At 52.6% G+C, this 26,034-nt stretch overlaps 9 protein-coding genes across 9 annotated transcripts; 5 read left to right on the top strand and 4 right to left on the bottom strand.

The window, feature by feature from the left end:
* The first annotated feature begins 58 nt into the window (after positions 1-58).
* On the top strand, positions 59-1,374 carry BDV14DRAFT_177259 (peroxidase). Its single transcript, XM_073769378.1, has 2 exons — positions 59-360; positions 426-1,374. The coding sequence occupies exons 1-2, from the start codon at positions 155-157 to the stop codon at positions 1,249-1,251; spliced, it is 1,032 nt and encodes a 343-aa protein (XP_073626087.1). The 5' UTR covers positions 59-154; the 3' UTR covers positions 1,252-1,374.
* Positions 1,375-2,041: 667 nt separating this feature from the next.
* Positions 2,042-3,112, top strand: BDV14DRAFT_177256 (40S ribosomal protein uS13). Its single transcript, XM_073769377.1, has 3 exons — positions 2,042-2,092; positions 2,348-2,513; positions 2,636-3,112. Exons 1-3 carry the CDS (start codon positions 2,089-2,091, stop codon positions 2,931-2,933), a joined length of 468 nt encoding a protein of 155 aa, XP_073626086.1. The 5' UTR covers positions 2,042-2,088; the 3' UTR covers positions 2,934-3,112.
* Positions 3,113-3,720: 608 nt separating this feature from the next.
* cp3 (carboxypeptidase C PRC1) lies at positions 3,721-5,960 on the bottom strand. The gene is made up of 3 exons (XM_073777910.1): positions 5,829-5,960; positions 5,154-5,752; positions 3,721-5,104 (listed from the first exon to the last, which is right to left on the bottom strand). Exons 2-3 carry the CDS (start codon positions 5,647-5,649, stop codon positions 3,948-3,950), a joined length of 1,653 nt encoding a protein of 550 aa, XP_073626085.1. The 5' UTR covers positions 5,650-5,752; positions 5,829-5,960; the 3' UTR covers positions 3,721-3,947.
* Positions 5,961-6,232: 272 nt separating this feature from the next.
* BDV14DRAFT_202162 (guanine nucleotide exchange factor SDO1) lies at positions 6,233-7,346 on the top strand (the record flags this gene model as incomplete). The annotated part of the gene is made up of 2 exons (XM_073773939.1): positions 6,233-6,299; positions 6,361-7,346. 2 exons carry the CDS (start codon positions 6,233-6,235, stop codon positions 7,344-7,346), a joined length of 1,053 nt encoding a protein of 350 aa, XP_073626084.1.
* A 105-nt stretch (positions 7,347-7,451) lies between these two features.
* Positions 7,452-9,027, bottom strand: BDV14DRAFT_95058 (tryptophan synthase). Its single transcript, XM_073777911.1, has 2 exons — positions 8,990-9,027; positions 7,452-8,922 (listed from the first exon to the last, which is right to left on the bottom strand). The coding sequence occupies exon 2, from the start codon at positions 8,875-8,877 to the stop codon at positions 7,558-7,560; it is 1,320 nt and encodes a 439-aa protein (XP_073626083.1). The 5' UTR covers positions 8,878-8,922; positions 8,990-9,027; the 3' UTR covers positions 7,452-7,557.
* Positions 9,028-10,947: 1,920 nt separating this feature from the next.
* Positions 10,948-11,931, bottom strand: BDV14DRAFT_94784 (uncharacterized protein). The gene is made up of 2 exons (XM_073777909.1): positions 11,880-11,931; positions 10,948-11,821 (listed from the first exon to the last, which is right to left on the bottom strand). The coding sequence occupies exon 2, from the start codon at positions 11,713-11,715 to the stop codon at positions 11,140-11,142; it is 576 nt and encodes a 191-aa protein (XP_073626082.1). The 5' UTR covers positions 11,716-11,821; positions 11,880-11,931; the 3' UTR covers positions 10,948-11,139.
* Positions 11,932-13,360: 1,429 nt separating this feature from the next.
* Positions 13,361-14,716, bottom strand: BDV14DRAFT_94779 (uncharacterized protein). The gene is made up of 2 exons (XM_073777908.1): positions 13,911-14,716; positions 13,361-13,823 (listed from the first exon to the last, which is right to left on the bottom strand). Exons 1-2 carry the CDS (start codon positions 14,221-14,223, stop codon positions 13,534-13,536), a joined length of 603 nt encoding a protein of 200 aa, XP_073626081.1. The 5' UTR covers positions 14,224-14,716; the 3' UTR covers positions 13,361-13,533.
* A 5,798-nt stretch (positions 14,717-20,514) lies between these two features.
* Positions 20,515-22,187, top strand: BDV14DRAFT_202157 (glutamate decarboxylase; the record flags this gene model as incomplete). The annotated part of the gene is made up of 3 exons (XM_073773938.1): positions 20,515-20,750; positions 20,824-22,014; positions 22,073-22,187. The coding sequence occupies 3 exons, from the start codon at positions 20,515-20,517 to the stop codon at positions 22,185-22,187; spliced, it is 1,542 nt and encodes a 513-aa protein (XP_073626080.1).
* A 352-nt stretch (positions 22,188-22,539) lies between these two features.
* On the top strand, positions 22,540-25,188 carry BDV14DRAFT_202156 (uncharacterized protein; the record flags this gene model as incomplete). Its single annotated transcript, XM_073773937.1, has 2 exons — positions 22,540-23,917; positions 23,969-25,188. The coding sequence occupies 2 exons, from the start codon at positions 22,540-22,542 to the stop codon at positions 25,186-25,188; spliced, it is 2,598 nt and encodes an 865-aa protein (XP_073626079.1).
* Between the last annotated feature and the right edge of the window lie 846 nt (positions 25,189-26,034).

The following is a 26,034-nucleotide window of genomic DNA, read 5'->3' as shown; positions in this document are numbered from 1 at the left end:
AGAATGAAAGTTCATACATACTATTCTCATGCTCATAGAATATTAAGTTTCAGATCTCAAGTAATTCGACATTGTAGAAGCAGAGTAGGGGACAACCTCGGCATTTGACGTTTTCTTGGCTGCGAAATCCGAGGCTCCACTGTTCTCCCAGCGCATGTGGTTGCCATCAGAAATACCATCACTTCTTCATTCTCTTCTTTCTCCTGTTTGTCATCCTTCCACTTCCCTCATATACCTATATCCTTCCAAAATGAGCAAGCTAGGAGACTACGCCGCCGTCAAGCGCGACATCGCCGCCCAGCTCAAGAAGCCAGACTACGATGACGGCAGCGCAGGACCCGTCTTCGTCCGACTTGCATGGTGAGTCTTTCGAATTTCTGTTCTGTGGGTATTCAATACTGGCGATGCATACTGACGGGGAAAAGGCACTCCTCAGGAACATATGACGTTGAAAGCGACACGGGCGGTTCGAACGGCGCCGGTATGCGCTACGAAGCAGAAGGCGGCGATCCCGCAAACGCCGGTCTCCAGTTCGGCCGTGCCTTCCTCGAACCCGTGAAGGAGAAACATTCCTGGATCACATATAGCGACCTCTGGACGCTCGCCGGTGTCGTTGCGGTCGCCGAGATGGGAGGTCCCGAAATCGACTGGGCCCCTGGCCGCACGGATCACGTCGACGACAGCAAGGTTCCTCCACGAGGCCGACTACCCGACGGTGCCCAGGGTGCCGACCACCTCCGCTTTATTTTTTACCGTATGGGATTTAACGACCAGGAGATTGTAGCGCTGGCTGGTGGACATAATCTTGGCCGATGCCATACCGATCGAAGTGGGTTCGAGGGACCCTGGGTGAACAATCCGACGCGATTCTCGAACCAGTTCTTCAAGCTGTTGCTGAACTTGGAGTGGAAGACAAAGAAGTTGGAGAACGGCGTCAGCCAGTTCGTGTATATCGACCCCGATGCTGAGGAGAGCGATGAGCCGCTTATGATGCTGCCGACGGATATTGCGCTGCGCGATGATCCATCTTTCCGCCCATGGGTCGAGAAGTATGCTAAGGATAAGGACCTGTTTTTTGATCACTTTGCAAATGCCTTTGCCAAGTTAATCGAGTTGGGCATTCAGCGGGACGCCAGCGGAAAGGTTGTCAACACAGATAACGTCAAGGGCGGGTACGTTTCTGCGCCGAAGAAGAGCAATAAGCCGACTGGGCCACCACGACCTCACACAGCCCAGAAAGCTCGTCTTTGATCGAGGTTGCTGGGTTGATTCTTTCCGTATAGATTTTGGTTTGCTTGACACTGTTTTGCTGTAAGATTTAGATGTTAGAAGGATACATACTGGATCGTTAGACAATATACCATTGAAGACATTTGACAGAAAGGAAATTTTGGGATATAAAGCAGACGAGAAGTGGCCAGACGGTCAGACCTTATTCTAATGCGGGGAAGGACCCCTGTCTGGGGTTGCTTTCCTCGGCAAACTTCAAATATATTGCCCATGATTGGTGCTAGCCACCCACTTGACAATGCGCTATTACACAGCACAGACTCACGGGGCAGGACTTCTGTACAGCTCTTCAATTACAGAGAGGGAGCTTACGTCGCTGGGGCTGGCTCTACTTGGGCACCGGAAAGACTTGCGGAAAGTAGAGAGAACTCAGGTACCGGCCTAACGCAGGGCTATGAGCACAAGTTGCACAATACCAGGTTCACTCATCCAAGGATGTGAATGGCGAGGATAAGTTACTTAGTAGTCTGAATCAAATCTACGGTATAACCTCCTTCCTAATTTCGAACGCAACGCGCCCTCATTGTTAACAGGAAGGCGCGAGTGTTGAGAAAGAGGAAGGAGCGTTAGTCATCCATCGTTCTCTGATATCATGTGACTATTGGTCACGCGACCGGCTAACCGAGTTTGACCTAGCGGTCGTCAAGCGAGCCCTCTAGCGACCATTCCCGAAGTGGTTAAACGGATCCCACAACGGCGAGCAAAGTATCAGCCGGCTGAGCCCTCGACTTGACCTCCTTCTCACACCTCTCGCTGTCGACAATCACATCGCGATCCCGTTCGCGCCCATCGCCCATCATGTGTACGTGCCAACTCTAGCATCCCTATCCTGCTCTATTCTTTGAATTCGACTGCCTGGCTTGCTCTGCTCCGTTCTGTGTGCGATGGAAATTGGTCGTGGTCGGTGGTGGTGGTGAACCAGGAAGAGGAGGATTTCCGAAATTGCAGCAAACCGGCACAGCAACAGCAACAGCAGATGGCTGTCGGATTTCTCGCACAAATTTTCAACACTGCTAGATGGCTAGGAAAATTGGCTGACTGGATTTCTTTCATACAGCGCTCGTGTCCGGCGAGAAGACGAACTTCCAGTACATCCTTCGTCTGCTCAACACCAATGTTGACGGCAAGGAGAAGATCATGTACGCCTTGACTCAGGTCAAGGGTGTCGGTCGCCGTTACTCCAACTTGGTCTGCAAGAAGGCTGATGTTGACCTCAACAAGCGGTATGTCGAGAATTTTGTCCCGAAACGCACAACGCACAGTATCCCCACAAAACCACCTTCATCAACCACAATCACAACCATTAAACAAGAAGAGAACCCCATCTAACAGGTATCCTCTACAGTGCCGGTGAACTCACCACCGAAGAGCTCGAGCGCATCGTCACCATCCTCCAGAACCCCACCCAGTACAAGATCCCCTCGTGGTTCCTGAACAGACAGCGCGACATCGTCGACGGCAAGGACCACCACGTCCTCTCCAACGGTCTCGACAGCAAGTACCGCGAGGACCTCGAGCGCCTCAAGAAGATCCGCTCCCACCGCGGTCTCCGTCACTACTGGGGTCTCCGTGTCCGTGGTCAGCACACCAAGACCACTGGTCGCCGCGGCCGCACCGTCGGTGTCAGCAAGAAGAAGGGCTAAAGATATGCGCAAATCGGCTTTATATTCTTCTTGTTGCTGGGACTGGGGGGTTTTCCTTGTTGTTGCATGTTGGTGTGTTTTTTAACGAATACCTGACACTTGACTTGCGGGTTCGCCGGATAGTGGGCTCGGAAGGAAAATGAAAAGATCATACCAATGAAATGAAAAAACCAACTCAATTGTTTCTTGTTCGTTTTGTAGATGGATCAGCCAAGCCTGTGTGATGGGACGCGGCGGGCTGGCTTGCCTCCCTCCTACCTAGTATCTTACCCCGAAGTCCGCTCCCTCCAGCAACCTGTTAGGTAGTACCAGTGTTAACTGGTACTGGTACTACCTAACATCTACACTCCCAACATGATCCACCACACCAGCCTTTGCAGGGTACCTACGCAGCAACGGAGCGGCACAGATGCATTATCATACCAACTCACCCATGAGCACTGAGCACCCAGGTTAGATGCAGCTGGAAGTACAAAGTAGATCGTAGCACACCAAAGGAAAACCAGCGGTGTAGAGACGGAACCCCCTGTGCCCATAGGTCTCGTCTCACATCCAAAACTAGACATACTCGACTTGCATTGCTGATTGTTCGGATCGGCTAATACCTATCTATGTATGACCTGGGAGGCGGGTCGCCGCTCTTTCTTGGGGATTCAGCACTGTGCAGTGGGATTTTGTATTTGGGTTCTGCATGGTGTGGTGGTTGATTATATATCGTTAAGCAGATAGTTCTCTTGTCTACCTAATTGTAATTGGCTTGGAGTAATCTACGAAGCGAAGAGATATATATCTGGAAGTCCGGAATGTGCTTCTAAGATGTAAGATTGATATCTTTGACAGTCTATAAAAGGAGAATAGAGACTAGTCATACAATATAAAAAGAGCAACAGATCTTAAGCAAATCCAGATTAACAAACTGACCAAAAACTATACGTAGCAAATCGTGTTCGGAGAAACTAAGCAGAAACCGGGTCTACCGGATCATTCATACCGCGGACTCATCAATCCACGCATCTAGAACCACTCACCACCCAACCAGCGGTTGAAGAAGTCAATGGACGACTCAGGCTGGTCCATGGGAACCATGTGGCCGGCGCCGTAGATGCGCATGAAGGTAAAGTTGCCGTGGCTCTTGATCTGACCGATCTCCTCGCCGGTCTCCTCAGACTTGAGGCCCTTCAGAGAGAGAGGAGCGAACTGCTCCTGGCCGGGCCACTCGAGGGCCTCAGTCCAGGCCTTGTTGCCGAGCCAGTTGCAGATGAAGTCGGCGTCACCGGCGTAGATGAGGACTGGGATCTGCTCAAGGATGCCGGGGACGAGGCGATGGTAGGGCTTCATCCAGTCACCGTGGAAGAGGAAGTTGCGGTTGATGTCGAAGTTGCAGGAGTCGTAGCCATCAACTTCGGCGCCGACAGCTTCGCGGACGGACTCCTTGTTCAGGTAGTCCGAGACGTAGCCCATACCCTTGTAGCAGAGGTTGCTGGAGTCCTCGCACTTGCCGCGGACGTCGTAGACGTTCTGGCCGGTCTGCTGGTAGGGGCCGAGGAGGGCGTTGTTACAGTAGATAGAGGCAGGGACACAGACCCAAGCGCTCTCGCTGTTGTAGCAGGACTCGATCATGGACTGGCAGCGGCCGAGAGCGTTGTCCATGGAACGGCAGGTGCTCTCATCGACAACAGCAGGGTAACCGCCGTCACCACAGGCCATGGGGCGGTAGTACTCGTACTGGGTAAGACCATCGGTCAGACCGTTACCGATCAAGACAGACTTGAGGTTGATGTTACGCTTCTGGTGAGAGAGGATCTCAGAAGTGAAGACAGGGATATAGTGACCAGCGTAAGACTCTCCAGCAATGTGGAAATCCTGCTTGGCATACTCAGGGAACTGCTTGAAGAAGAGAGTGAGCAGAGCGTAGACGTCCTTGCCAGCAGCAACAGTGTCGCTAACAGGGTTGTTGCTGTACGAGTAGCCGACGTTGACGGGCTGGTCAAGGAAGATGACGGAAGCGTTGGAGTTCCATGAGTATTCGTTGTAGATGGGCTTGATGTTCTCGCCAATGCTGCTAGGGCCGAGCTCGAGGAAGAGACCGGTGAGGGAAGAGCATCCGGGGCCACCGTTTAGCCAGAGGACAACGGGGTCGTTGGCAGGGTCGTTACGGGACTCGAAGAACCCTAAACAGTTAGCAGATGAATCAACCATAAGAGAAAATCATCAACTTACAGTAGAAAAGATGCTTATCATTCTCGTTATCATCGAGGTAACCAGTGTACTGCTTAACACCAGGGTCGATGTCAAGAGAAGCCGGGTCGGTCTTCTTAACGCGGAGGTCATAAGCCTCAAGTTTACCCTCAACCTCGCGCTCCTTCTCGCCGTTCTCGTTCGTCACCCAGACGCTCTGGACATCAGCACCGCGGACAATGTGGTCCCAGTGAGAGTCAGGGCGACGGGTGTGCTTCTTAGGCAGAGAGAAGACAGGGTTGTGGCTGAACGAGTCGGGGAAGGAGTTGGCAACCTCCTCCCAGAGATCACGGGCCTCATCGGAGAGAGTCCTCAGGGATTCCTGGAAGGCCTCGAGAGGCTTGCTGGCCTTGGAGGAAGTCTCCTTGACGTGGTCCTGGAAGGTGTTTCCGAAGTCCTGGAGGCCGCCGAGGACCTGCTGAGCTGGGGTAGCAGCGGCGGCTGCTCCGACCAGTAATGTAGCTGGGAGAACCCTCATGATGATGAAGGTGTGTCTATACAGATAGAATGACCGATTTGATGGATGGATGAAGAACAAGATAACAGTACCCAGGCAGGTAGTTACTTAGGCAGCTGAGGACCTTCGAGGCGCGAGCTTATCAGTAAGACAGCTCAAACAGCAAGGATGATGACACTGATATCAACAGATATACTCACAGAAAGAATCGGTCCTGTAGCAGAAAGAAGCAGCTAGATGAACCAGCTACTCACAGACTCGATACAAGATGAGGAGAAGAAGGAAGCAGATGAGGAGAGCCGGATGGAGAGCGTTGGGGGCGGTGGCAGGCGATGACGCCGATAGCAACGGGGAGGCGCCCAATCACAGCGCTGTGCCTCACAGGGTCACGGGGATGTCCGGTCACGCGCTGGTCACGAGACCTGAGTCACAACTCATCATGCTGACTCATCAGCGGGACCTGTCCGCCCGCAGCATGTGACGTCGGTTATCGATACTGAGAATTTATCGTCGTAAAGTTGATGCTCTTACTCTTGTTTTCTTCGGTCAATATTTCTATACATCAGAAGAACAAGGTAGCCTTCACGGTAAAGGCACTGCCAAGATGCCCATCAATCAACCCTCCAACCAAATAAAATTCACAAACGTCTCCGTCGTGAGACTGAAAAAAGGTGCGCTCATCCCACTTCCTATAACAAACTCAACCCCTCCAACACGTTTCTTGCCCCATAGGCAAAAAACGCTTCGAACTAGCCTGTTACAAAAACAAACTCCTCGAATACCGCTCCGGCGCCGAAAAAGACCTCGACAACGTCCTCCAAGTCCCCACAATCTTCCTCTCCGTCTCAAAAGCACAAACCGCCCCCTCGGCAGAACTCACAAAGGCCTTCGGATCCGACACGCCAGCCGATGAAATCCGGCAGGAAATTCTGCGAAAGGGAGAAGTGCAGGTTGGAGAGCGCGAGAGGAAGGAAATCGCCGAGCGGGTCGAGAAGGAACTTCTGGATATTGTCTCGGGACGATTGATTGATCCTACTACGAAACGAGTTTACACGCCGGGGATGATCTCGAAGGCGCTGGATCAGTTGACGGCTGCTAGCGGGCAACTTGGGCAGCAGCAGGCGCAAGCGCAGGCGGCGCATAATGGGGCTGGAGAGGATGGCGCGGGTGATGGCGAGGATGCGGCGCCTGCGCAGCATAAGAAGCCGTTGTGGACGGGTGTGAATCCTAATAAGTCGGCGAAGAGTCAGGCATTGGAAGCGATGAAAGCTTTGATTGCTTGGCAGCCTATTCCGGTTATGAAGGCGCGCATGAGGCTAAGGGTTACGTGCCCTGTGTCGTTGCTGAAGCAGAGCGTTAAGTCTGCGGCGCCGGCTGCGTCGAACAAGGATGAGGAGTCACCGTCTGGGGGTGGAGGTGGAGGTGGTGGAAAGAAGGGTAAGAAGGGCGGGAAAGGGAAGAAGGGTGCTCGGAAGGACGACTCTGAATCTGAGGGTGAGGCTGCGCCTGCTCAGCCTAAGGGTCCGAGTAACGTCAAGGAGAAGATCCTGAGTTACATTGAGTCAATTGAGTCACAGGAGATTGCCAGTGATGAGTGGGAAGTGGTAGGGTTCGCCGAACCGGGTGCCTTCAAGGGAATCAACGAGTTCGTCGGCAATGAGACGAGGGGACGAGGACGCGTGGAGGTCCTGGATATGGCAGTTACTCATGAGGACTAAACCCGTCATGGTTTGGAATGATTATTATGGATACCTCGATTGTGATGACTGATGATAGAGAACTGCATAACCTGCATCAAGTATATAGCTCAAATACACAAAATCATTGATTCAGCCACCGCCAGCAGTAACTCCGGATAAAAGCCAGTCAGCGCCAGAGTTTGATAAAGCCGTGATCAATATGCCTGCCCAGATTTCAATTGAAGAAACCTCACCTTGAAACCAGCAAAACAATATCTTTCCCGCAACCCAACTCTCTGGCTACCTTCACCGTCTCCAATATTGCATGCCCCGTCGCCAAACCAGCGATTATGCCCTCGGTCTCACGCAGAACGCTTGACCCCCAGGTTGCCTCTTCGCTCGTCGTTGTACCCGTCTCTAACCTCCCTATGTCCTTCCAATGCGCCAGTTCCGGCCCGGCACAAGGAAAGTTCATATCAGGTGCAAGGGAATGTGATGGAGATGGCAGGATCTGACCGTCATCGTCCTGCAAAAGCAGGGTCTTGCACCCGTACATAACACCCACGGAGCCGTTGGTTAAGGGAGCAGTATTTGCGGCTTCGACGGCGATGAGCCGAACGTTGTGGTCGTCGATAAACGGCGCGAACATTCCAAGGGATGCAGAGCCTGAGGAGCCCATGTGGGAGATGAAAGCATCTGGTCTGTCGTGTTTGAAGGGTCTGTTGGGTTTTCCGGGAAACGAGTCCTTAATTTCCTGTCCGAGCAGCGACTGGAAGGTTCGTGCGATTGTCGGAAGAGGGTGAGGCCCGACGGTGCCGCTGCTGATATAGTACGCAAAGTCGAGGTGGTGGAGAGAATAACGGAGTGCTTCGTTTGTGGCTGCTCGAAGAGTGCCATCAGGTTCCTGCACCCTGACAACAGTGGCACCAAGTTTCTCCATCTTCTCAACGGCGTCTAATTGAGTGGCAGCATCAGAAGCACCTATGAAGATCGTACATTTCATCTTCTTGCTCGCGCACATGGTAGCGCAGACAAGGCCATGTCCCGCATATCCACATTCCATGATGGCTTCCGTCTTCCCAATGCGCTGGGCGAAGAGGACCTGGCCGATGATATTCCGGGTCTGATAGCTACCGAATGGATTGAGGTCTTCTCGCTTGAGCCAGATATTGGCGCCGCCGACGGCCTTAGTCAACCTTCGTGCACGTTGAAGAGGACTGGATCGGATGAGATTACAAGAGAAGAACTCGTTCCAGAATGCTTGCTCTGAAAGGATGCTGTGAAAGATGTTGGGAAGCTCGAGAAGGAGGTCCATCTGCAGCTCTGGAGCAAATTGACCGCCAAATCGTCCAAATCTGGTCGGAGCATCGACTGTGGATATAGTGACTTTGGTTCTTGATAGTGCTGAAGTTGGTAGAGGTTTCGCAATGTCATGTTCGGGACCATCGAGAGAGACGATGAGGGAGCTTCCATCCGTCGTAGGAGTAGATGTGCGTTTTTCATTGCGCGTCTTGACCCATCGAGCTGAACCGAGTCGATGTCGGCAGGGAGAGTTGACAGACACTAACATGTCGGTGGTATGCTTGGCTCTCAAAGGTGAAAGCCTGGTTCCTCTCTTACCGGGTGAACAAGGTACAATGAATATAGAGTCTAAAGTCCAGACCAGTGCAGGGTTTATATACCTCGAGCTCTGTACATCGCTCCCTTATCTCTCAGCAAAAATCATCCTCCCCGCAGCAGTGAGGAATTCCAATTCATTTGGTCATCCAGCGTGGAACATGTTCCCCCAACGAGTAATACTCTTCAACAGCACACCCTTCGTGGCCCACTCCAGCGGCTGTAAAAGATCGCCCAGTCATGCAACTGAGGATGGCCAGTGATCGAGGAACTAGTGCACTCAACAGAGTTTTGTGGACGCCTCATTCTGCTCGTGCATGAAGGCAAAGAGCGGGAAAGACCAACGAAACCGTGGCGATCAGGCAGCATCCTCTGCACGGTCCCCAGGCAATGGACCCATATAATCAGAGTGTCAGACCTTATCCGGGCAATCGGGACAGAAGCAATGGAGAGTGTCGATCAGATTGCTTGAAGATCGTGGTCTCATGATCGACGGGCCAAAGCCGAGTGATGAACCCTATACTTTCATCCTGACAACCCGCGGTCTAGCGATTGAAGCTCTTGCTGTGGCATGCCAGTTTCCAGGAGAACCGCAGGTGGCAATAAGGGATTACCAGGTCTGGATCATTGCGGAGTAACTGAGACCTCCGGAAATACCACCCCCCTGCAAACAAGCAGTCAAAGTTTATGGCGGTCTTCGAATCCTGCCACGATAGTCTGGACGGCCACATACCCACGAGCCATGATTGCCGGATTGAGCAAAAGCAATTACCACTGTCGAATTCAAACCATCAATGGTATCAAAGCCGGGTCACTGGAAGGGCGAAAGTACGAGACAAGACGACACCGATGGGGAGCAGGAAAAAGCAAAAATAGCATCATTGTGGCGGTGGAGACATCATTTGAGAATTATTGACTATGCGATCAGTGATTCCAATTCTTCAACCCCATAAAAATCCCAACAAAGCCGGAAATTTCGACAGGAAGAAGTTTCCAGGGCATGGTATGCATCACTGGACAGTCTGCAGGGGTCTCGTGGTTCAAGTGCATACGGTTATTGCTTTTGCCACCACATAGCGCAAGGTTAGTGAGGTAATCTCGGATTCTACACGAGTAGAGTGAATCCAGGCTCCTGGGAATTCGTTCCCTTGGGCCCTTGCGCAGAGATCTCCATGCATGGGGTCAAGATAGGGCTGAGAATGGATGGCCGGAAGAACAACCAGTGCTGCTGGGACTGGAGCTTACCTACTGCTCGTCCTGGAAGCATTACTACCAGTACTTTTTAATATCCATGATTCGAACGGAAAGTGCAGGGTTACGAGACGCGACTTCCCTTACAGATTGCATGGTACCTGCCCTAGCCTACCTTCTACGAGGCACTCCCACAAACAAACTTAACGACAAACAGCCTCTCTCAACTTTTTTTGTTCTACCTTCATCTTCAATCAAAGACATATTTTCATCTGTTGGACTTGTGTTCAACATGGGTCTACTCTATAAGTACTTTTGCTGTATATTAGGGTCTTGGTAGTATGAACCCCGCCACGCGATCAGCCTTGAGTACAGCCTCAGCTCGTTCTTCGAAGAGCCAGCTCATGAGCAGCTTCAGGTGGTCGACCTGGGCTCTTTGGCGGGTAAGACTACTGGAGAGAAGAGGGATTTTAGCTCCTAGGCAGGGAGAGGGTAGCTGAAGTACTTAAAGCGAACAAACTTCTACCGAAAATACTCCAGTTATTATTATATCGATATAGTGACAATTCATTAGTATCCATTTTCATAATTTCATTATCTCGATTCATTTTCTGCTGGACTTTGTCGAACGCTTCGGGCATGCTTCGCAATGGCGAGGGGGAAGAAACCCATCACGAATGATACTGGCGCCGATGCACTTGTTCCTACTCAATCGACGGCACACGCCCGTTAACAGACCAGAACAAACAATGGAGTGAGGGACATCGAAACTGCGACGAAGACGTAGATCGAACGGTCGAAATCACACAATGGGAGATATGGCACGGCACAGATAGAGTATGCGCATATGTTGAGAGCAGCAGTGAGGTCCGGGCGCTTAATAAATGTTTATATTTCTATCGCGGATAAAAAGATGCTCTTTATTTTCTGGTTCAAGACTCCTTTCCCTTTTCGCGGCCTTCGAAGTCGGTCGGTTCTCGTCGTTTCGCGCACATGGCGCGGCGACCACCCCAAGTTTTCCCGGTTAACCCCCAGTGTCGGTTTCCTCCGTGCCATACTCGGAGAGATCTGAGTTCCCAGCGAAAATTTCGTCTCCAAGTTCACTGTCGGAATCAATATCATCAGGGTCAACCAACTCGGCGGCGCCACTGAGTGCCGCGGCGCGTGTCAAGAACCATTGCATTTCGAGCAGTTGATAAGAAAGCAGTGGATGAGTATCTGGGTTTTTAGTCCGAAAAGTCATCACATCTCCGGACACGATTCGCCGACCGTCAAGCCTCTCTAGCGAATCCACAAGGACGAAGCTCTCATTTCTAACCCCATCATTATCTTTGGGCATAGTCGGAGGATCCTGCAGGTTGCAGTCTTGGGAATAGAGCGCCTTTCTAAGCCAGTAGAATATCACTGACATCTCTTTTCCATCGTCTCTCGCAGCTAATTGTTTCAGGGCGAAGGCTGATCTGCCCCATAGGCGATGTGCATGTGCCATGAGACACATAAGATTCGATACATTCTCTGTTCCTGATGACCCTAAGGTAGCCTTCTCCCATGCTAGCACTTTGGCTTCGGACCAGAAGTGACGTAAGGTATCCCATAACATTCGCTTTCTGTGAGACTGATTTGGGTGGCCTAATGCAAACGGGTATATGTGTGCCACGTCAATAGCCTCTCCAGATCTCTGAGTAAGAGGACACGTCTCTTTGTCCCTAACTCGGCACTGTCTCTGTGAGCAATTTGTCCAAGTATGATGCCAGGCTTGCTTACAATGTTTACTGCAGACGCTGAACGCGGCTGGCGTGGCTGCGATTCCATCGAACTTCTCGTTGAAGCGACGGCGGGGGATTCCGGGACACTCTCAGATTCGGAAGCCTTATGTGCTTTCGACGGTGTACCTTCAAGACTGCTCACGGAGCACCTCTTCGATCATGGTTCGTGGCGGCGAGTAAGCCCTGGGGGCAAGGATTAGCTCCGCTTTCAACTATTGCTCTTCAAGTTACAGGTCTTTAGTGCCTCTGTTGCAAAGGCCGACTGCAGATGGACGTTCATGATATGTGGATGGGTGTTGGCAAGATGCACCAGCTGCTGTAGGTTACCCAGGTCTGCGAGCCAAACGCAAGCTTCCAGCCCGGAGTCCACTTCGCCTGTCAAAGATCTGTCAAGCTCCGCCATAAGCTGGATTCGGGTGTCATCCTGTGTTTGTTCCAGAGGATTCATGTTTATGGGACATCAGGAATAGAGAAAAGGGTTGTCTCGAATGAATATTGGACAAGGAAACAAGGAAGCTAGAGGAGAATGAAAATAGGAAGTGAAGAAGTTGATAAGTGAAGAGTAAAAAACAAAGAAGTGAGGAATCTTTCTCCGAAAAGGGATCAGATGACAGAAACTTTCGAGTTGATTCTAAGTTGGTGGTAGTAATGTGCTCACGCGACTATATCAAAAAGGCCAATGCGATAAAATCTACTGAGTCTAACAAACATCCTTAACAACTCTTGCCAAGATTAACCTTTAGCACGCGCCTAAGACTTCAAGTAGTATCTTAGATTATACACTCTTCAAAGCCGGAAAAGGGTAGACAGAGAGTAAGGAGCTTCGGCGGTGCCTACAGGAGAAATAAAATGTAACTGAATGTGAGAGAAGACCTCACAGGCGCGGACTGCACTCGGAGATCGAATTCTTTTTTTTTTCTTTGGCTTAGGGTGTTTGACGTAAAAAGGATGTGTTTCGGATCTTCGGCCGCCGGTGTCGAAGATCAAGATTCTAGATTCTAGATCTGATGGGCAGAGTGTGTGGTCGTGTCGCTGTGTCGCAGCGTTGCACTGCTTTTGAAGATTTTGCATCGGTAATGGATGAAGGATGGGGGATCTTCAATGGGTAATTTTTGGAGCGGGAGCCCTTGCTTAAGGGATAGATATCGGGGTCTGGAACGTCGAGTCTAGACCAGTTTGATGTACTGGGTTTTTGATGCAGCTACAGTGGCGAAAGATTTTTTTGAACTTTTTTTTTAATGTTATTGTCTATTCCATTGGCAAGTTGGTAACATTACAATACGAGATTCCTCAATCTCCAGCCTGATGAAGGGCATTTCTATCATGCAAAGGTCAATCGACCTCATAAAGTTCAACGCTCAATGCATAATCGCTGTAAAGAACACGAGATGGCAAAAAAGGGCAAAGTAGAAATCAAGTACTGCTTCTAGCAGTTCGGCTGTCTCATCAGTGAAGACAATGACAGCCAGAATATATTGTTGGCTCTCAGTCTCATGGTCCGAGGCACCGGCAGTAGGGCCTAGGACTAATTCTGGAGAGCGGGGTAGATTGCAAGGGTATCATCGGACTAGGTCGAGATGGCGGCCGTGAAGGTATCAAGGGTTTCAAAGAATAGGCCTTCGCAAAAGGCAGTGTAGAATGGGAAAATAAATCTACGAGCATATTTGCGCCCGATTCAGCGCCCGAGTGAGATCTTCGGGGGCGAAAGGCTTGAATACGCCTTTGGCGGGAAGAGGCGATGCGGCGATTGACTTGATGATCGGAGCGCTGTTTTGGATGGCGCCCTTGGGCTTCGTCGTTGATTCGTCCTCGAGAGGATCTAAGAATAGCGTCATTGTTGAGTCGCTGAAACTCTCTGGATCAACGGCGGTGTTGGAAGAGAAGGAGTCGGTGGTTGCCTGACGATCTTGGATAAATTCGTCATGGTAAACAGCCGGCGTCGCTGGTGATTGGTTAGCACGGATGAACTCAATGCAAGCCTCAAGATAGAATCTTGATCGGCTAGATGTGTTGTCAGATGGGCACGAACCTCCAACCGACATCTCTCTCCCAGCAATCCTGGGTCGAGCCTCAACAATAGCCTCGGCAACGTCCCGAGTGCTGATATAATCTGGTAACGTTGTGCAAGGCGACAGCGACAAGTTAGGGGAGCGTGGTCGGTCCTTCTGGGCTTCCTCAAACGACCAGGCTGCCAAGCGTTTCTGATGTTCCTTGTCGAAGGGGCCCTTGAACTTCGATGGTGGAATCTCGCTTCGTCGGTAGTAGACAATCTTGATTCCAGACTCGGACTCTTGGATTTGAGATCTTCGAAAGACCTTTCGTATTTTCTCTCGGAGACTCATTTTGACTGAAGTATTGTACTCTGAAGTTGCAGGGATGGTTCAGGAACAGAAAGTGGTGGAGCAAAGAGGCGTTGTTGAGCGATACGTCACAGCCTTCCCAAGACGGGGATTCAGGCGGGAATTGTGCGAGCACAGACGACAATCGGGAACCAGCAAAGGTCTGAGTATCATCGTTTGCGTAGTGGTGAATCCAGGATGGTGGGGGATGGAGGGGGAGTTGAGAGATGGAAGTGAAGGAGGAAGGAAAAGAAGAGAAGAGAGAAAAGAAGAGAAGCCAGAAAGAGGGAAAGAGGGCTAGGCAAAGTGAAGCAATAATCCTCAGAATATGCACGGATTGTGTTGATTTGTGCAATAAATGCGAATGGGGAAACTCCAACACGGTGGGCCAAACCAGCAGGACCACTCCTACAGAACCAGTAGTCAGCCACAATAACAGAGTGGGCCTCTTCTGTCTTAGGATGTCATCTTCCACTTGCTGAGCCCGCAATTGCCCGACCGGATCCGGTGAGAAGATGGGTAGAATGATAATCTGCAGGTGAAAAAGCAATAAATGCAAGAAGCTGGGAGAGGGCGACGTGGGTGAGTGACAAACAGAGATTTAAATGAAGAGCGCCTCCTGTATCCTAAGGAATCCTTGGGGGGAATCCATGGAAGAGAGTTGATTGCAGTGTTACATCCACCCGGACAGGAACAACTTGACTGCCAACTTTGCCTCCCCGGAGTCCCCGGTTTCTCTCCATGCCACCACTAGGAACTCTAAGCGTTGCATCTGCTTCTCCAGGTCACGCTGCTCGCTACCATCAAGCCATTTATCACTCGACACCAGAACATGGAAAACTGCCTTGGCTGAGCGAACAATTCCAGAAGCCCACTAAGCCTGCGATCGGCGAGCCACCAGGCCGCCCCTCCTCCAGTCCCAACGCTGCCAAGGACTGATTGACCCCAGGAATAACCGGGAACATCAATTTGCAACTGTGCAAATGCCAGATGGCACCTGCTAGGTCAACCTTGTTCTTTGATCTCGGTCACAGGCTCACTTTGCTGTTCTCCAGATCCCGAACCTTTGCCGTGTCTCCATTCCAACATTCCGATCAAATCGGTTTGCCACTCCGTTGCCTCTCCCCGAGTCAAGCTCGGTACCGTCCTGCCCCCACGCACCGCCCGGCACTCTCGTTCCGGCTACATACCAGAGCACTGCCCCTCAGGCGGCCAGGCCTCACTGTCGCAGGGCAGCTGCTTCATCGTCATCGTCGTCGCTGTCGGAGCCTCATCTTGTGCGTGACGTATGTACCTTTCCTGAGAGTCGGCTCCGAATTCAACGTTCAGCCTAGGCCCTACCAGCGATGCTTCTTTTCTCACTCAGCCCGGGATTCTTGCCACCGACCGTGGTAGCTTGACCGCAAAGACGCTGACTGCCGGTCGAAAGTCGGTGTCACTCTACAACAATTCCTTGAGCCCAGGCCGAATACTCGAACCTTTACCCAAATACCGGTAGCTGGAACGAGCTGGGTGAATAATGACGACTTGATTCTTGCATCTATACCGATGCAGCTACGTAGCTATAAGGTCGTATCCAAACTCCGGAACAATCATACTTGAGCGCTGGTTCGACAGTAGGAAATATATATACGCGACATCTCGTCATTACCAAAGGTAGTCATATGGATCAAACCAACCAAAACCACCAAAGAGCATATGGTATCGACTTTTGACATGTCTTTGGTTTGTACCGGCATCCAGCTCTATACTTATTGCTTGAAGAGGCTCGAGCTCCTTTGGCATTGTTCTGTGCACTGTTCTCTGGGCTAATGCAGTGATGTCATTGACACCTTGGCAGGGTTGTACATTTGATCAGACAAAACAACGAGGAGGTATGGTCGCTTAGTGAAGTTTCAAAACTCTGATAGCATTCTTGAAGCTTTATCAATCAATACCAAACAGTCTTTCAACCTGAAATGCCAGTCATTCGTCTGACAGCCAGTTGACTGCCATATCCGGCGGTGGCTTGGCGGGGACGAGCTAGGGCTGCACGAAATCCTAACAAGCGCCTTAACCAGCTCCATCTGCAATCTAGCTATGCAATCCAGAACTATAAATTGTTCCATAGTAAACACAGCTGCTTGAGCTTATGATATTGGGGATATTCGAGTATTCAGCAGTGTCAGTTTGTTAGTAACTAAGACTGCTACTACTACCGTCGATGACGCTGAAACTAAGTGGCTTGGAAAGCACGCGACCGATCGCCGGAAACAACAAGCGCCCTGGAGCTTTGTGCGTAGACAAGAGTGCGCATTCAGCTCAAATGACGGGCATGCCAACATGAAAACAGGAGGATTGTGATATTAGGCATCACATCTCCGCTCCCTTCATCCAATTTCCCCCTTCCTTTCCCTAAAATAAGCAACAACACCCTCCCGTCCCACCAGCTTGGGAGACAAGTACCTAGCAAAACCAGCATCCTCGCACGGACTTGCGACCCAACTACAACTTCAACTAGACCTAGTCTACCAATTCTACAAGCAAACTTATTGCTTCAGCCCGTGCCAAATCCACTATCTGAATCGCAGCCGCCGTGTCAGCCCAAGTGGCCAGCTTGCAGAGTGACCGGATTAACGTTCGCCGAGTTGCCAAATTGGTAGTCGGCAAGAACCAAAGCAGTTCCATACCAGCAGCCCGCCCCTAACTTCCCTCAACTTCCCTCTCATCTCTTCCTCTGCTTACTACTCGCTTTTCACCATCTCAGTCCCAACCAGCTTTTGCAGTAAGTTCAATATCTCCCACCTTTTGCTTCTTAAATAAAACCGCAATTGCACGGCTGAATCGCAATCGCATCCCTCCTTTCGTCGCTAGTCTGTTCCGTCCGCGTCTAACGCACATCCCGCACAGTCACAGATTCACAACCACAAACCCGCCCGCCCATCGTAATGGCCAAGAAAGGAGGAAAGAAGAAGGGAGGCAACAAGAAGGGCGGCGCTTCTGGCGGTGCCAACAAGGTCGCTGAGCCCGTGGCCGCTGCGTAAGTTTCTCGTCACGTCGCACATCCCACAATTTATTTTGTTTTGCGCGGCCCGTTGTTTGGTCTTTGCGTCATCGCATTTGCGCGCCGGAATTGAGAAGCGACTAAGCTAACCCTGGACTTTTTATTGATATACAGCGCTCCCGGTGCTACCGTTGAAGAGAATGTTGTGAAGAGCGACAGTGAGACCGAGCAGGCTGTTGAGGCTCCCGCCGCTGCTACCCCTGCTACGGCGCCGGCTGTCACCACTGAGAAGGAGACCCCTGTCGCTGCCGCTACCACTACCGCGCCGATCACTGCCGCTGCCGCTTCCAACAAAGATGAGGTTCCTATTCCTGCTGCGAAGGAGGTCCCTGCGGTTGAGGAGGCTGTGGACGCCGTGAAGAAGGAGAAGAAGACCGAGAAGTCTGAGCCGGTTGCGACTGGTATGATTGGGGAGACCTTACCATGTTGTGTCGCTTACTGACATTTCTTTGTAGTAGTGAAGCCCGAGACATCCATCAAGGAATCGAAGCCCCCGGCCGAGACCGCAACCGAACCCCTCTCTACTCCGGAAGTCGTTGCCGCGACAACCGCCCTCCCCGAAAGACTCAAGGAGTCTGAAAGCACCAAAGATACCCAGTTCAAGGCACCTCAACAGAACGGCCCTGCCGTTGCTGCGGTGGAAGAGAAGACCGCGAAGGTCACCAAGGTGGAGGAGCCTGTTGTTGCCAAAGCTACCCCAGCTGAGACGTCTAAGCCGTCCGTTGGAAAGGAGAATGTCTCCAGCACAACTGGCCCCGCCGGCGAGGTCAAGCCGCAGATGGTCCCCGGTCTCGGTGCCGACCCTGCCGATAAGCCTTTGAACGTCCTCGAGGTTCCTGGCCTCTCCGCCGTCAACAACCACAACAAGCAGACTACCCCTGCCGCTGAGACCAAGAAGCCCAACACCGAAGTCCCCGCTGCCAGCGCGCCCAAGGAGACCATTCCCTCCGCCCCCAAGTCCGCGGCCGCCAAGGAGGAGCCTACCAAGAAGGAGGAACCTACTGAGAAGCCGCTAGTCCCGCAAGCTGTGCCCGCGTCAGCTCCTATTACCAAGGAGACTATTCCATCTGAGCCAAAGGCTCCTACCGCGACCAAGGCTCAGGACACACCCGCCGCTAAGCCTGCGGCTACCAAGGAGCAGCCTGCTGAGAAACCTCTGGTCGCGCAGGCTGTTCCCGCGGCAGCTCCTATTGCCAAGGAGACTATCCCATTTGAACCAAAGGCTCCTACCGCCACCAAGGCTCAGGACACATCCGCCGCTAAGCCTGCGGCCACCGACAAGGAGCCTGTCAAGAAGGAGGAACCTGTTGAAAAGCCGCTGGTAGCTCAGGCCGTTCCCACGGCTGCTCCTATCTCTAAGGAGACCATTCCAACTGAGCCAAAGGCTTCTGCCACTAAGGCTCAGGGCACACTCGCCGAGAAGCCTGCTGCTACTACACCCGCCGCAGCAGCAGCCGCTACATCCACCGAGACCGGTAAGGAGGGACTGAAGACACTTCCCAAAACTGAGGAGCCTGCGGCTACCAAGCCCACAGCTGCAGCGGAAGGAAAGCCCAAGGAGACCAAGAAGGAGCCTGCTGTCGTCGGTAAGACTACTGCAGACTCTGCGACCGGTCCTGCCGCTACTGTCGGTACTGCTAGGGAGGAGGCCAAGACTGTCCCTCCTACCACGCAGGAGCCTGCAGTGAGTAAGCCCACGGCGGCTGCCACCGTTGCTGCGCCAGCCAGCACGCCCGCTGTTGAGTCCAAGGAGAAGGCCGAAGAAGCTCCCAAGACGAAGCAGGAGACGCCTGTTGTGACCAAGCCACCCGTTGCTGTCACGCCACCCGAGAAGGCTCACGAAGCTCCCGTTGTCAGCCAAGCCCCTGCTGCCCCCACGACCACCGATAAGGCGACCACGGAGCAATCCAAACCCACCACCCAGACTTCAACCGCCCAGCCTCAGGCTGAGAAGCCGTCGGAAATCTCCGCGAGCGCTGCTGCCGCACGTGCTGCGACCCAGAAATCGCAGCAGGCCAAGGCGGCTGAGCCACAGGCTGCCCAGCCCGAACCGGCCGAGGGTGCTGCCACTAGCACCAAGCCTGAAGAGAACAAAACCACCACGGAGCAGACTCCGGCAGCTCAACAGGAGACCTCCAAGGCCGATAAGCGAAAGAGCGGCGGCCTCTTCGGATGGCTCAAGCGCAAGGTCAAGGGCTGAATGCCTGAGGCCGACCGCTCCATCTGATTTGTTATATTGTTATCGATTTTGGTTTTTGAATTCAGATTGCTCCATCCACTACTGGCCGAGTGGACGGTGTATTGGGCAGGTGGACCAGGGAAGGATTCAACCCCGCATTGCTGATACCCAAACCCGAGAAAGTACGTACGGAATATTGAAAAACGAGAAGATGAAAACGAAAAAAAGAACACAATGAGCGAGAATGGGATGTCTTAGATGGTCTGTATGATATGATGGATAATGGGATACCACCGGACTTGCTCTGATTGTTAGTTGGATTAATGCCTGAAGTCTGTACCGGTTACGCTAGGTAGCTGACTATTCTTTCTTTAATGCTATACACTTGTCTCCAATCTCTATTATGAAAGTTGAAGGTTTCCATCTACTAATAAACCCCACAGCGGACCCAGCATCTGGCGGTATACCAGAACCAACCCAGACAATATCGTCATCTTCCCCATCAAACCCACCGCACCAGCCAAGCTTTTTCTAAGCTTTCCCCCAATTATTCGCTGTCCATCTTTGGCTCCCACCCAACGATTCGTCCACTGAGCTCAGGCCCTGAAACTCACTGGGGCACAATCCCAGAAATGCTCCAGATGGCGCTGGCCGATTCGCTGGATCTGGTTATCGGCTGCGCTGAGACCGCCACGTCCACGTCCACTGCCCCTCCTGAGTCTGGATCTGTTGTCTGGCGCCGAAGTTCCGGACTTACAGCGTATGATGCAGGTTAGTCTCAGCTGGGAAGGACAGGGAATCAGAGGCAGAATCAGGGACGGATGACGATGACGACGACTGCGACTGGCACCCTGACTGGTGTATAAACAGCGCAGAGGGGCTCGCGTCGCCTGGATATGTGGGCGGCTTCGACTTGGCTTGGGTTTTGTCTTACGATTGATCAGATCAACGTACTTCTCTTCTCCTTAATTTATCTTCGCTTATAAAGATTGGGCACCCCATCCATTGATCTATTTGTTATCATTTTTACTTACAGGTTTATTTATTTACATTGAATTATTGTTGCAGCAACATGGTCCACCTCGCCTCCATCAAGAAAGACGACGACTTCGAGCCCGTCACCAAGCGCGTTGATTCCATCCAGCTCGAGACAACTGAGGAAGATGAGTACTCTACGACTGTCTACGGTACGCGCTTCGCGACGCAGCAGTTGCCGCACACGGAGATGCCGGAGCGCGAGATGCCCCGCGATGTCGCTTACCGCATGATCAAGGATGAGTTGAGCTTGGATGGGAATCCAATGCTGAAGTATGTATAGTACTCGCCTTCCAGAACGATATTTTCGACGACATGGATTGAGGCTAACTTGTTGTTTTGCTAGTCTCGCGAGTTTCGTAACAACCTACATGGAGGACGAAGCCGAGAAGCTCATGAGCGAGTCCTTTAGTAAAAACTTCATCGACTACGAAGAGTACCCCCAATCCGCCGAGATTCAGAACCGCTGCGTTAACATGATCGCTCGGCTTTTCAACGCTCCTACAAGCAGCGACGAGCATCCCATGGGTACGTCGACCGTTGGATCCTCAGAGGCAATCATGCTCGGTACCCTCGCGATGAAGAAGAAGTGGCAGAACAAGCGCAAGGCCGAGGGCAAGGACTGGACGAGGCCGAACATCGTCATGAACTCTGCTGTGCAGGTTTGTTGGGAAAAGGCCGCTCGGTACTTTGATGTTGAGGAGCGGTATGTCTACTGCACGGAGGACCGCTACGTCATTGATCCACAGCAGGCTGTGGATCTCGTTGACGAGAACACGATCGGTATCTGCGCGATCTTGGGAACGACGTATACCGGTGAATACGAGGATGTTAAGGCTATCAACGACCTGCTTATCGAGCGCAACATTGATTGCCCTATCCACGTTGATGCTGCCTCTGGTGGGTATGTTGCGCCTTTTATCCACCCAACCTTGCAATGGGATTTCAGACTAGAGAAGGTTGTCTCAATCAACGTCTCCGGACACAAGTATGGCCTTGTCTACCCTGGTGTCGGTTGGGTCGTCTGGCGATCCCCCGAGTACCTGCCCAAGGAACTCATCTTTAACATCAACTACCTTGGTGCGGAGCAGGCCAGCTTCACGCTGAACTTCTCCAAGGGCGCGTCCCATGTCATCGGACAGTACTACCAGATGATCCGACTGGGTAAGCGCGGGTACCGCTCAGTGATGGTCAACATCACTCGCATCGCAGACTACCTAGCCGACCAGCTGGAAAAGATGGGCTTCATTATCATGAGCCAGCGCCGCGGACGGGGTCTGCCACTCGTTGCCTTCCGCCTGCCTCCCAAGCGCGACGAGCAATTTGACGAGTTTGCGATTGCGCATCAGCTCCGCGAGCGTGGATGGATTGTGCCTGCTTACACGATGGCACCGAACAGCAACGAGCTGAAGCTGATGCGGGTTGTTGTCCGCGAGGACTTTACAATGAGCCGTTGCGACCAGCTTCTTAGCGATATGAAGCTTGCGCTGAAGAGTCTGAGCGACATGGACAAGCAGATGTTGGAGAGGTATACTCAGTATGTACCCCTCTGCTCTTTCTACAACAGTTGAGAGAAGTATAGTTAACAGTGGCAGCCACGTCCGCACGCATACGACCAAGTCTCACCAGGCGAAGCACACGCACCCGCACTATAAGAATGAGCAGCACTCGCTCCAGGGCAAGCACGGCAAGACGCATGGAGTCTGTTAGGACCTTTTTAGTATTTTGAGCGAATAGCGGAAACAGTTGGATGGGTTTCTTTATGTATACTTGGCCAACATCTCTATTATTAGCATTCCAACGGTCAAGTTCAGCTGTAGACTAAGCACAAAAGTAGTTCTTCTTTTGTTGGCACAGCCTCGTGTTTGCGCCCAATCAGCCGGTGTTGTGCCGCCCAGTCCTCCACTCTTATATTATCTCTGCTTTCATCTTCATCCTTTCCTGTTCTCTGTTCTCTGTTCTCCTATCTTTATCCTTCCCCTCTCCTCCTCACCTCTCCTTCTCCCCTCTCCGCCCCTCCTCCTCTACCCTACCCCTGCCCTGTCCAGGGCCCTCCTTCTCCATGCCCCTCTTCCGCAGGAAAGACAAGTCGAAGTCGTCCATCTCCTCTTCAGCTTTCCGATCGGTCGAGCATCTCCCTCATCTTCCGTCCTCTCGGTCCTCCGCCGCCCCTCCATTTGACGACGACAATACCAACAACGATCAACACTCTCACCACCATCACCACCACCAACAACACCAACAACAACACCACCGCTTCCCCGTCTCCACTTCGCAGCAGTTTCCGCCCCAAACCCAGCCTCAGCCGGACTCTTACGCTACCCACGCCAATACATCTCCTCATTCCCACTCCCAGTCTCAGTCTCAGTCGCAGCAACCGCCGCTCTACTCCTGGGACGTCCGTCAGCCTCCACCTCGCAATCCCACCCGCTACTCGCTGCAGCGCTCCCACACCCAGCGCCTGCGTACACCGCCAGACGCTTCCTCCCTCTCCAACAACAACAACTCCACCATCACGGTAGTCACCAACAGCCCTCCTCCACCCTCTCACCTTGCGCCACCTCACTCCTTCGATGCTGACGCTTCCGACCAGTCCTGGCCCTCTTCCCCTACTGCCACTGACAAGCTAGAGAAACCCGACGACCAGGAACCCCGTCGCTCCAAGCGGAGTCTCTTCTCTTTCCATTCTTCGGCGTCTTCTACTTCCGTTCGTGATCAGCCGAGCTTGTTAGAGCGCAATCGATCGGTTAAATTATCGTCCCGCCGCCAATCGCAGCAGCAGCAGCAGCAGCAACAACAACAACAACAACAACAACAACAACAACAACAACGCCCACAAACCCAGCACTCGCCGCAGCAGCCGCGCGCGTCGGTGGACAACTGGTCCAGAGATTATGCGGTAGACGCTCCGGACACTGACACCCAACACCAACAACCTTCCATGCCGCAGCAGAGTTCCGCTCGTGCCCCTGACCCCGGACTCGCCCCTCACTCCCGCTCGCCGCACCCCTCGCCCATCCCGCGGTCCAACACAGACCCCCACCTCCTCGATCAACTTTATCAACGACCGCCGACCGCCGATAGCACCCGCCACATCACCGGCGCAGATCTAGCTCCCGGCTCGCACCAATTGGACCACCGACCGCCCTCACGTCAATCCATTGGCCCTCCGTCGCCGTTCCCACTTCCTCAGAGCGAATCGTCTTCTGTCTCGCAGCTCGGGGCGATGTCAGACCGACCTTCTGCCGGCGGGAACCAAACGAATCAGTCCCAGGCCTCGCTGCAACCAGGCTCGAATCAGGATGGTAGTTCCCGGAATAATGCTGGCCAGGCTGGTCTTGACCCGGGACGCGCTACACCCACGTCGAAGGATAACCGGAGTCGCGATGATTTGAGCGAACTTGATCCTCGGTCTCTGCTTCAGAAGCATGAGGAACTGCGTAAGCTTGCGCACATAAAATTTGCTCTGCGTATTATCTGACACTTGATAGAGGCCAAGTACTCCAAGGTGAAGCGGTACTACTTCGAGCGCGACGCTCAGGTTCAGTCGCTGCAGAACACTGTCGCTCACCAGCGCATGGCCGTCTCCCGGACAGTCCTTGACGACAACGAGTACGCCAACCGGTTCGGCCGTCTCGACGGAGCGATCAAGGATCTCGCATTCTCCATCCGCAAGGACTGGAAGGCGCTTCCCACCTGGCTATCTGGCTACGTCAACGAGGATGCTCCCGCTGTAGGCACAAAGGAGATGACCGCCATCGGCCGTTCACTCATGAGCCGCTGGCTTGTAAACGAGATCTTCGAACGCTACTTCCACCCCGCCCTCGAACCAACATTTAGCCAGCAGTTGAAATCCATTGAAATGACTCTCCGCCGACAACACCAGAACACCGCTACAGAAGAAGATAAGGAGAATTCCATTGCCCGCATCTCAAACTGGCGCCGCACAACACTCGATGGACTGGGCAACGCCCTCCAGGGCCCCGCGGCAGATGAATATCGCACGGAACTCATCAATCGCCTAGTCGATAGCCTCGTCGCCACAATCGTCAGTAACCTGCACGACCCCCCGCCACCGGGCATTGACAATGGCGTGCGTATGATCGTCGAGAACGCCGTCGGTATTGCCGAGAAAATCCCCCTTGAATCCCGCGATATCTGCGTTGAATATCCCGCTCCAGGCTCACCAATCCACGACGCAACCATGAAGATCGAACCCGGTGTCCTTCCCTCTCTCACCAACGCCGCCAGCCCCATCGACCACCCCGGCCGTGCAGCAGTCCACCCCACCGACCTTGACCCCTCCGAAGACGGCCCCGGCGCCGTTGACGAAAGAGACACATTACCTCCCCCCAACCAAGCACCCCACGACAATACACCCGCGCGCGAACAGCGCATGCGCTCGGTATTCAGTAACATTATGGGCCGGAAACCAGGACAAGGGCCTCCCTCCGGACCGGGCTCAGGTCCAGGACCAGCACCGATTTCCACCGCAGCAGCAAATGACGGACCCCGTCGCGGCTCCGTAGGCACACCTGTTGTAGCGGCCGGACAAGGACCAGCAGCTGGAGCTGGGGCTACAGCGCCGCAAGTCATTGGACCTGGTGCGGGAACAGGTCGTATCCGACTAGCGGCATTCGTTACAGCTGAAGTTCGCGGGAAAGGGCCGATGAACGTCTTGGTTAAAGCGCCGGCTTACCCAATGGAGTAAGGAAGGTAGATAAGATAAGATAAGATGAGATAACTAATGGCTTTTCTTACCGTTTGTTCTTTTTTTTCTTGGTTGGTTGGGTGAACTGGGTGGATTGTGGCTGGTATATATCATCACTATAAATACTCTCTTCTTTTCTCTTTTGGTTCTTGCAGGATGCAAGGGACTTTTACGAGGTACTCAAGGTTACGAGGAACGAATGATTTCTTTTCTTTCTTTCTCCATGAGATGCATGGTATTACTTTCCACGGACATGCCAACGTACCACTCAACGATCCCACAATCTCTTTTTCCAAGGCAGATGCACACATGGAGGTAAGTACCTAAGTAGCCATCCCCCCGGCCCAAGCCGCTCCTTCCTTACACGGTATGTAGGTATAAGTAGCAAGGATGGGAGGTACGAGCCAGCCCTGCCTTATCCATCGCGCCTTCCGTTTCTGGTAGCGGTCAGATTGTGGGGAGGGGGGGGTTAGGTAGATATTTCGTTCTTTCTTCTCTTTTCCTCGGTATGGGACCATAATACAAGGATGCATTACCAATTGGGGATCATTGTTGGGAATGTGCTGGGTCGTGGGAGTGCCCGTCAGGTCCGAGTGTTTCGGTTTCTGCTCTTAGGCATCTTGATGGAAGCCCCGGGCATGTCTAGTAGGTGCCTACCTACCTACTAAATTGGTCTGCGGGCCGTGTGCTTTAAACGTATAATCACGCATGCCTCATGCCAAGATTGCGGTGCATGCAGGCGGGTGTCTATTTGCAGGACTCGGGTAGACTAGAACTGATGGTTCATTGAAGGGTTTGGAATGATAGGCAAGCTGCTGTATCTGTTTGGTTTCTAGATTTAGGGCC

The sequence above is a fragment of the Aspergillus stella-maris genome (assembly GCF_047715825.1).
Source record: "Aspergillus stella-maris strain CBS 113639 unplaced genomic scaffold BDV14scaffold_44, whole genome shotgun sequence".
Lineage (NCBI taxonomy): Eukaryota > Fungi > Ascomycota > Eurotiomycetes > Eurotiales > Aspergillaceae > Aspergillus > Aspergillus stella-maris.
This window is presented reverse-complemented; position numbering and strand designations above follow the sequence as displayed.